This window comes from Pongo pygmaeus, chromosome 15 (genome assembly GCF_028885625.2).
Source record: "Pongo pygmaeus isolate AG05252 chromosome 15, NHGRI_mPonPyg2-v2.0_pri, whole genome shotgun sequence".
NCBI lineage: Eukaryota > Metazoa > Chordata > Mammalia > Primates > Hominidae > Pongo > Pongo pygmaeus.
In genome coordinates, this window is record NC_072388.2 from 92,222,451 (window position 1) to 92,232,580 (window position 10,130).

The 10,130-nt window shown below is 46.0% G+C and overlaps 2 protein-coding genes across 3 annotated transcripts; one reads left to right on the top strand and one right to left on the bottom strand.

Annotated features, from left to right (window-relative positions):
* Nucleotides 1-1,947: 1,947 nt before the first annotated feature.
* Nucleotides 1,948-4,678, bottom strand: MOAP1 (modulator of apoptosis 1). Its single transcript, XM_054447434.2, has 3 exons — nucleotides 4,542-4,678; nucleotides 4,290-4,445; nucleotides 1,948-4,093 (listed from the first exon to the last, which is right to left on the bottom strand). Exon 3 carries the CDS (start codon nucleotides 3,971-3,973, stop codon nucleotides 2,918-2,920), a length of 1,056 nt encoding a protein of 351 aa, XP_054303409.1. The 5' UTR covers nucleotides 3,974-4,093; nucleotides 4,290-4,445; nucleotides 4,542-4,678; the 3' UTR covers nucleotides 1,948-2,917.
* A 4-nt stretch (nucleotides 4,679-4,682) lies between these two features.
* LYSET (lysosomal enzyme trafficking factor) lies at nucleotides 4,683-7,179 on the top strand. 2 transcript variants are annotated; one of them, XM_054447437.2, is made up of 2 exons: nucleotides 4,683-4,765; nucleotides 5,986-7,179. In XM_054447437.2, the coding sequence occupies exon 2, from the start codon at nucleotides 6,002-6,004 to the stop codon at nucleotides 6,395-6,397; it is 396 nt and encodes a 131-aa protein (XP_054303412.1). In that variant the 5' UTR covers nucleotides 4,683-4,765; nucleotides 5,986-6,001; the 3' UTR covers nucleotides 6,398-7,179. The 2 variants fall into 2 exon arrangements, with proteins under 2 accessions (XP_054303412.1, XP_054303411.1); XM_054447436.2 differs by lacking the exon at nucleotides 4,683-4,765 and adding an exon at nucleotides 4,772-5,218.
* Nucleotides 7,180-10,130: the final 2,951 nt, after the last annotated feature.

Consider the following 10,130-nt stretch of genomic DNA (forward strand, 5'->3'; position numbering starts at 1 on the left):
GGTCCACTTATCCACAGATTTTCTTCCGTCTCTGCCACCACTCAGACAGGAAGACCAACCCTCCCTTTCCCCCTCAGCCTGCTCAGTGTGAAGATGACAACTAGGATGAAGGCCTTTATGATGATCCACTTCTTTAATGAATTGTAAATATAGTTTATCTTATGATTTTCTTCCTTTTTTTTTTTTTTTTGAGACACAGTCTCGCTCTGTTGCCCAGGCTGGAGTGCAGTGGTGCCATCTCAGCTCACTGCAACCTCCGCCTCCCAGGTTCAAGCGATTCTCCTGCCTCAGCCTCCCAAGTAGCTGTGGTTACAGGTGCATGCCACCATACCCAGCTAATTTTTGTATTTTTAGTAGAGATGGGGTTTCACCATGTTAGCCAGGCTGGTCTCAAACTGCTGAACTCAAGTGATCCACCCGCCTTGACCTCCCAAAGTGCTGGGATTGCAGGTGTGAACCACCGCATATGGCCATATAATTTTCTTAAGAACATTTTTTCTGTAGCTTACTTTAATATAGTATATAATACAAATAACATACAAAATATGTTAACCAACTTTCTGTTATTGGTAAGGCTTCCAGTCAGTAATAGTAGTTAAGTTTTTGAGGAATCAAAAGTTATGTGCAGATTGTGCAGTGGGCTGGCTCCCCTAAGCCCCAAGTTGTTCAAGGGTCAACTGTACTCCCCTCCAATGCACATAAGATGGACACTTATGAAATGGAGCCAACGCCTGCCCTGCTTCCCTTGTGAGGATATTGGGTATAGATACCCTGATGATTGTTTCTCTTTCTTGGCAGTAGAAAGAACATGGGCCTTGCAGAAAGACAAGAATTCTGGCCTAATCACTCACTACACTTACTACAGAGGATAGAATTCTGGCCTAATCACTCACTACACTTACTACAGAGGATAGAATTCTGACCCAAGAATGTTTCACCTTGACCAAATTTTTTTTTTTTTTGAGACAGAGTCTCGCTTTGCCCAGGCTGGAGTGCAGTGGCACTATCTTGGCTCACTGTAACCTCCGCCTCCTGGGTTCAAGTGATTCTCTTGCCTCAGCCTCCTGAGTAGCTGGGACTACAGGGGCCCGCCACCACACCCAGCTAATTTTTTGTATTTTTAGTAGAGATGGGGTTTCACCCTGTTAGTCAGGATGGTCTCTATCTCCTGATCTCGTGATCCGCCTGCCTCGGCCTCCCAAAGTGCTGGGATTACAGGCGTGAGCCACTGCGCCCAGCCCTTGACCAAATTTCTAACCTTTTGTGCCCATTTTCACAAGTGTGAAACTGATTTTTCCTATATTGCAGGGGTTTTTAAAATTTATTTATTTATTTAAGACAGGGTCTTGCTCTGTCACTCGGTTGGAGTGCAGTGGTACAATCATGGCTTGCTGCAGCCTTGACCTCCTGGCCTCAGGCAGTCCTCCAGCTTCAGCCTCCTGAGTAGCAGAGACTGCAGGCGCACACCACCATGCCTGGCTAGTTTTTAAAAATGTTTTGTACTTACTATGTTGCCCAAGCTGGTCTCGAACTCCTGGGTTCAAGCGATCTTCCTGCCTCAGCCTCTCAAAGTGCTAAGATTATACTGCTCAATCTTTTTTCAAGAGGATTAAATGGGAAAGTACATGGAGAAACTTTTAGTCCAATCTTCCAAGCAGCAGCATGCAATGTTCATTTCTTTCCTTCTCCTTCCAAATTTGACACACTGATACATCTGCACTACTTACACTAATTTGTGCACTGTTTTGTTTCATCCCATTGTTTTACTGCTTCGGTAGAAGGTCCCTTCACTTAGAAAACAATTTCCCACCCCTGAGCACCAAAAGGAAAGAGTCCAAGGAACTAAGTCTGTGTAGGTTCAGTGGTTTGCAGATTCATGCTTTGGGAACTCTTTATTCAAATGAAATCTCTCTTGGAACCGTGATATAAACAAAACAGACAAAGTCATTTTATTACCATTCCTTTATTTTAGAAGTTCACACCTATAATTTTATAACAATCGTGAAAATGTTACTTAGAACTAGATGTTTTGATGACACATAGCAGAAATCTGTGGTTCAAGATGGTCATTGCAAACTTAACCAATTTCAGCATTCTATTCTGCCTTTTGTTTTGATTGCACAGAATCAATATAATTCTGATTCATACAGAAAATAACTTAATATCTTAACCTCCGCTCAGGATCTTCATCATAAATGTAGGTCAATACATACCTAAAAATTGTCAATGATCCAACATGGTCACATGTGACATGCTACACTTGCACCTAATACCAAACAAGCTGATACTTCAATGAGATCTGCTCGGCATATACATCCAAGTCTTGTCTGTCCCCTCAGAGCACTGCACACAGGTAGTGAAAGAACTTTTGTACAATAAGAAATTCACAGGGATGAGGCCGGGCGCAGTGTCTCACACCTGTAATCCCAGCACTTTCGGAGGCCGACGCAGGTGGATCACTTGAGGTCAGGAGTTCGAAACCAGCCTGGCCAACATGGTGAAACCCCGTCTCTACTGATAATGCACAACTTCGCTGGGCGTGGTGGCACATGCCTGTAGTCCCAGCTACTCGGGAGACCGAGGCAGGAGAATAGCTTAAACCTGGAAGGTGGAGGGTGCAGTGAGCCAAGATTGCAGCACTGCACTCCAGCCTGGGTGACAGAGCGAGACTCTGTCTCAACAACAACAACAAAGATATTCACAAGGATGAATTTAAATAGGTAAATGGCAGTGTAGAACTACATCCTTCCTAGTCAATTAAATAGGCATAGAAACGACAAAGGGCTTATACTGAGAACTGCACAAAAATGAGTTACTTGGCAGCACAAGGTAGGGATTGTATGTGTCACAAGAGTATATAGACTGTTCTACCTTCATGCTCTACTCATTGCCATATCCCTTCGTGGTTCCCTGAGACTCAGGTGAAATTACCTTCCAATACTGCCTGGAGAAGGGCCTCCTCCTCCTCAGCTGCCTCATAATCCTTTATTAGTACCAATAACTGCAAGAAACCAGGGGCTGGGCCATCCTCTGGCAGATTAAGCTCTCTGCGAATTGTTTTGTGGACTGCCCCAGCAATGACTTGGTCTAGGCGGGCCTGATTCACAGCATCTCTCTCAATTGCTCCTCTCTGTACCAGCTTCTGTAACAAAGGCTCCAGCCTTAGTACATAAGCCGACAACTTTTCCTCATCCTTCTGGTAAGTGGTTAGATATTTGACCTGCAACTCCCTAGGATTATCTGTAACCCCAAATACCTCCTCAAGAGCCTGCAGGCATTCATCGACAGTAATTAAAGGATTGTTTATCTTGAGGACACGAATAACATCAAGTGCTGGGCCTCGAAGGCTCTCTAGCAATCGCCTTCTCTTCTCTACATCTGGCACCTGCCACGCCTTTATCATCTGAGTAGTATGAAACAGCCAGCGTCCAAATTCTTCTTCTCCTGGTTCTGGAGACTCCCTGCCCGAGAACACTCTCAGCTTTTTATACTTCAAGCATTGCAGGGCAGGCTGAAGAGCCTCTAATGCCTGTGCCAACATAGGGGCCCACATTTCCGGGATCATGCCCTGCTCTGGGTCTAAGGAGCCATTTTCATGTCCAAGAGCTCTGGTCAACTCACCCACTGTCATGCCCTCTCCCGCTAAAAATTCATTTAATCTGCTTAAAAATGTATTATCTGGGTCAGGGGGCTTAAAGATCACTCTCCAGATACCCCCTTTTCCCGGTATCTCCTTAGGGACCAGTGCGTGACTAGTCTCCGCAGTAAGCCCTACTAAGGCTACTTTCCTGTTCTCATCCCTCCTGAACATCCTTCCAAGCAGTCTGTACTCCCCCAAGGGAGCTAAACCAGCCTGCAAAGCCTCCTCGATTTCTGCCACACTGCAGCTCTGGGAGATGCCGGCAATCAATAGCGCTTTCCGAGGGTTCATGTCCATCCCCCTGCACCAGTCTTCTAAAAGCCTCAAAGTCATGGTGCCCGAAATAACAGACTTAAGTTCTAAATATCCCAGACCACAGGCGGCCACCGAAATTCAAAGTAATCCTCCGCGGTACCCCTGAGAAATCTTGTCAACGTGCCAAGGTCCAGCATCCTGCAAGACAGAGCAGACAGGTTAGCTAAAGGTGCCAACGTCCAGGGCAAGCGTGCAGGCCCCAAGCCCCGCGCGCCCTGCCACCCGCGGCGACGCCAGGGCAGCCGCACTGCGGCGCTCGCCCCTCACCCCTCCCAGCCCTGGTGCCTGGCGGATGTCGGGCCTGCAGGGCCGCTTCGGGCCCGCTTCCACTCACCGTGATCTAGTGCTCCGTTCCCGCGTCCGTGCGCCGGCGGCCGAGGTGCCTGGCCAGGCCCCGACGAGGCGCGGGAGGGCGGGCTCCTCTAGGCTCTGACGGACACTCGGGGGCCAAAGCGACCGATGCCGGTACTCCAGGTGCCTGTGGTGCTGTCTGCAACGAGAAGTGATGGGGCGATGACAGTCGCGAGCGGGCACCAGGGGGCAAGGCTGAGGAGCGCTGAGTCGCCAGACCCAGACAGCCACCCACCTGAAGGGACCTGCCGCCACTCGCGCCGCCGGAGCTCCGGCTCCAGCCCGGATTCCAGCTGTTTTGGTCTCGCTCGGGGAACCTGCGCGGCTGGCGGGGGCGATCTGACGTTATGAGGGGGCGGGCCTCGGGGGCGGGGCGCGCGCGCTTCCGGCCCTAGCCGGAAGCCCCGACTGCGGCGGCATCCGGGACGGCGGGCGGGCTGGCCACCCCGGGACAGGAAGGTGAGATCCGGGACCTCAGCTTTGCAAGCAGGCTCCGCCGGCGACCGCTGACGGGCGCTGGGCTCGCGGCGCTGCAAGGCGGCGAGGCCCGGGCCTGGCGCCGCCTGCGCAGCCTTGGTCGCGGCGTGCCGGCGCTGCAGCGCGGCAGGGGGCGGGGCCGGCCGCCCGGAGGCCCAAGTGGCGGGGACGCCTCCCTGCCGGGTCAGGTCCTCAGAGCGGGTCTCCGGCGGCGGCGACGGGGGCCGGGCCGCGCGTGACCCGCCGCAGTCACGCCGTTCTTAATCACTAGTAGCTGGTGCTCCAGGCTGGCGGCGCTCACCTTTCTCCTAGCCGGGTGACCCAGGGGATTTATTTTATGGTGGCTTTCTCTGAAATGCCAAAGCCACCCGATTATTCAGAGCTGAGTGACTCTTTAACGCTTGCCGTGGGAACAGGAAGATTTTCGGGACCATTGTAAGTGCTCAGGAGTTACTGTCTTAACTTGGGGGCTTGACTTGTAGCACCCCGCGTTCACGTCTGAAGCAGTACTGTTAAGCCAGAAAGTGTTTCACCTGTCAAAGTGAAATGTGCTGTGAGAAACTAGTTTAATTCCAGTTTCTGGAGGGCGGGTATTATGGACCTGTTTAAGTAGGATGCAGTGATTTATTCTGAGGGATTCCCGTTAAAAAGCAGAACTCAATATATACTGAAATCAATGTTTTTTTGTTTTTTTGTGTGTGTTGTTTTACTTTATTGTAAGTATTACACAAAACAACCTGTACGTTTTGCATTTCTTAATAGATGTTTAATTTAATTATTTTAAATCTTAAGTGTGTTAGTGGGATACTTTAGAATTCTTTTTTTTTTTTAGACGGAGTCTCGCTCTGTCGCCCAGGCTGGAGTGCAGTGGCGCGATCTCGGCTCACTGCAAGCTCTGCCTCCCGGGTTCACGCCATTCTCCTGCCTCAGCCTCTCGAGTAGCTGGGACTACAGGTGCCCGCCACCACGCCCGGCTAATTTTTTTGTATTTTTAGTAGAGACGGGATTTCACCATGTTAGCCAGGATGGTCTCTATCTCCTGACCTCGTGATCCACCCGCCTCAGCCTCCCAAAGTGCTGGGATTACAGGCGTGAGCCACCGCGCCCGGCCTAGAATTCTTGGAGATAAAGCAAGTACATTTGGAGTAGTTGCCGTGACAGCATTACTAGACCCTAATTGTATTTTCTTTTTTAATTTGAAGGCACAGAGCATGGAGAATGATGAACTTCCGTCAGCGGATGGGATGGATTGGAGTGGGATTGTATCTGTTAGCCAGTGCAGCAGCATTTTACTATGTTTTTGAAATCAGTGAGACTTACAACAGGCTGGCCTTGGAACACATTCAACAGCACCCTGAGGAGCCCCTTGAAGGAACCACATGGACACACTCTTTGAAAGCTCAATTACTCTCCTTGCCTTTTTGGTTGTGGACAGTTATTTTTCTGGTACCTTACTTACAGATGTTTTTGTTCCTATACTCTTGTACAAGAGCAGATCCCAAAACAGTGGGCTACTGTATCATCCCTATATGCTTGGCAGTTATTTGCAATCGCCACCAGGCATTTGTCAAGGCTTCTAATCAGATCAGCAGACTACAACTGATTGACACGTAAAATCAGTCACCGTTTTTTCCCTACGATTACAAAACTGCCAGTCCTATATGGAGTCTGATCACAAGACTGCAGTTTCTTCACAGATCTCAGGAAGTTGTGGTGGGGCAGAGGCTTTTTAAAAACATGTGATTAGGGGGCTATCTTTATCTGAATAATAATGAATTTTTAGGTAAAACCTGAGATAGAGTACCACAAAATCATGTTGATGACTTCAGATTTTGGAAGTTAAATTTTGTCTGTTATTTGCATTCTTTAGAAACTTGACTAAGTAGCTGAATTCATATTTCTATTCTACTGTGCAACATGGTGATGATTCAGAAATTTTTCCTTTGGGGAAAAAAAATGAATATGAACATTTCCATTGTGTTAAGTGTAAAAAGGTCCACACATGATCATAAAATTTAAATTTTATACAATTACTTGGCTTGCTTTAAAATTCTTCACACTTAAAACACTGATTCATTCTATTGTAGCTAAGCCAGCTGTTTATACTTGCTGTCAGCTTATGAGGCATTGCTAAAAAATTATGGAGGAAATGGCTGTCTTGATAAGCAGAATTTGTTCTTCCTCTTGGTAGTGGCTAAATTATTGTTAATGCTTTTAATGGTTTTATTTTTTATATTTTTCTTTTTTGTGGAGAATGGGGTCTCGCTATGTTGCCCAAGCAGGTCTCGAACTCCTGCGCTCAAGCTTTCCTCCTCTCTCTGGCTCCCTAAGTGCTAGGATTACAGGTGTGAGCTACCATGCCCAGCTATTTTTAATTAAAAAAATTTCTTTTTCCATGACTTGTGACAGTCTCAGGAGGCCCTGAGAACATACGCCCCAATGCTACTGGTTTAGAAAACTATCTGGGAAGAAACTTAAGTGTTAAATGTTGAAAGGCTAGAAATAACTTACAAATAGAAGATGGAAACAATGTGTTTAATGAAAATCTATCAGGTTATTTATTAACTTATTTATTTAAATTATTTTTGAGACGGAGCCTTGCTCTGTCACCCAGGATGGAGTGCAGTGGTGCAGTCTTGGCTCACTGGAACCTTCGGCTCACTGCAACCTCTGCCTCTCGGGTTTAAGCGATTCTCTTGCCTCAGCCTCCTGAGTAGCTGGGATTACAGGTGACCACCACCACACCTGGCTGATTTTTGTTATTTTAGTAGAGACAGGGTTGCAGCGTGTTGGCCAGGCTGGTCTCAAACTCCTCACCTAACTAAGGTAATCCACTTGCGTCAGCCTCCCAAAGGCCTGGGATTACAGGCATGAGCCACCATGCCTAGCTGTATTTATTTATTTTATTTATTTTGAGATGGAGTCTCGCTCTGTAGCCCAGGCTGGTGTGCAGAAGTGCGATCTCAGCTCACTGCAACCTCCACCTCCCAGGTTCATGCTATTCTCCTGCCTCAGCCTCCCGAGTAGCTGGGATTACAGGCACCCACCACCATGCCTGGCTAATTTTTGTATTTTTTAGTAGAGACGGGGTTTCACCATGTTGGCCAGGCTGGTCCCGAACTCCTGACCTCAACTGATCCGCCTCGGCCTCCCAAAGTACTAGGATAACAGGCATGAGCCACCATGGCCAGCCTATGGCAGGTAATTTAGTCCAGTCCTTATCAGATGCATGAGACCCCTCTAAAAGATGCTATCAAGTCATAATCTTTCTGATTTTCTTTTCTGGCCCAAGGTCAGGTCATCAGGCAGTAGGTTAATTACATGAAGATGTGTTCCTTGTACCTTCTCCTTTGCATTCGTACTACCTCACATCTGGTACTCATACAAATAACTAAAACACGGACACAGAATTTCTTTTATGTGTGAGATCAAGATATATTTTTATACAGTTATGTCATTAATACTGGAAAACATGGTTTTGATAATCTTAACACTTTTTGATGCTTATTCTGTTGGGTCCTATTCTAAGAGCGTTATGGAAATTAACTAATGTAATCCTCCCAACAACCCTATAAGATGGCTATTATTATCCAGATTTCACAGATAAGGAAACTGAGGCAGAGAAGTCAACTTGCAAAGGTCACAGTGAGTAGCAGAGCCAGGGTTATAACCAGGCATTCTCACGCCTTCATTACTAACCACAGAGGCATAGTGCTTCTCACAAATGACAAATGTCTTAGCACTGGGTACTCTTTGCCCAGTCATGCCAAAGAATGGAAATGGCAATAGTATTGACAAGTTTTTCTCCATTTGTCTACTAGAAATCTGAAAGTTTCCTAGCAACCTCATCTTTCCACTATATCTGACTGAACCCGAAAGGAAGGCTGAGTATTCCATAGCAAGCTTTTACTTAAAAGATAAAGCAGGTACCTTTGTGATGCAAAAGTAGCAGATCAGATCCTTCAGATAAATTAGTCTCATTTATCTCACTGCCTCCAAAGGTCTAGTTACTGAAATGATATATCTTTTGATACAACACATGGAATCCTCAAAGTAAGCAGCAGTTTGAAATACTTGTTTTTGTGAGGCTCAGATGACCAAATCACTGGCATCTTTTAAGTATTCAGTATGCATGTTACAGGCATTGTTTATGAGTGATTTACATTTATTCTTCACAACAGTCCTGGGAGGCAGGTATTATACTGCTACTAGTGTCATTTTACAGAAGTAACCTGAAACCTGTAGGAATAACTTGTCCATAGTCACATAGCCAGTACGTGAAAGAGCCGATTTGAACCTAGGATGTCGGCTTCAGATCTCCAGCTTTTTTATCATTCTATACTGCATCTCAAAAAGGAGAGTAATTTGAGGGAAATCATCGAGAGTTTCCAGTTTTATTAGTCTTGAGGCAGTGGTTTAAGAAAATTATTTCAGTTTTGTTTTGTTTTATAAATGCTTTATGTAGGCTGGGAGTGGTGGCTCACATCTGTAATCCCAGCACTTTGGGAGGCAGAGATGGGAGGATAGCCTGAGCCTAGGAGTTCATGACCAGCCTGGGCAACATGGCGAGACCCCATTTCTATTAAAAAGGGGTGGCTCATGCTACTCCCAGCACTTTGCGAGTCTGAGGTGGGCAGATCACTTGAGGCCAGGAGTTCAAGACCAGCCTGGCCAACATGGTGAAACCCTGTCTCTACTAAAAATACAAAAATTAGCCAGGGCTGGTGGTGCATGCTTGTAATTCCAGCTACTCAGGAGGCTGAGGGAGGAGAATCGCTTGAACCCAGGAGGGAGAGGTTGCAGTGAGCCGAGATCGCGTGGGCCACAAGAGCAAGATTCCATCTCAAAAAAAAAAAAAAAAGGTTATGTAATGCAAGGTTTGTGAGGTTGCCACTGGTATTGCAAAGTTTTCTTAATGAAGTCAATTCATCTCTTTTTATACTTCAAATTCTAGTATTTTGGGATTTGGTAAGCAAATGTTCCGTCCATCTCTGTCTTTCAAGATTATATTGCCTTTTGCCTTGATAGAAGAAATAGTAAAATAATTAGAGTAGGATTAATGTAGTAAATTCAGTATTTCCAAGTGTAATTACTAAATTTCAGATTGCAGGTTTAATCTGCTTTTTGATTAGGAGCTATTTATCCAAGTTGTGGATTATTTCTAGTTTGTGGCTATTAATTAGTTCAAAGCATTTTTTAGGTAAGGTAAAGAGGGAAAAGTGAAATATATTTTTTAATCTGTTAGCTCTTGGATTGAGGAAGAGGTTGAAATTGATGGTTAGGAGACCTGTGTATGATGTATGATAGCAGATCATCATTTTTTTCTTTTCTTTTCTTTTTTTTTTTT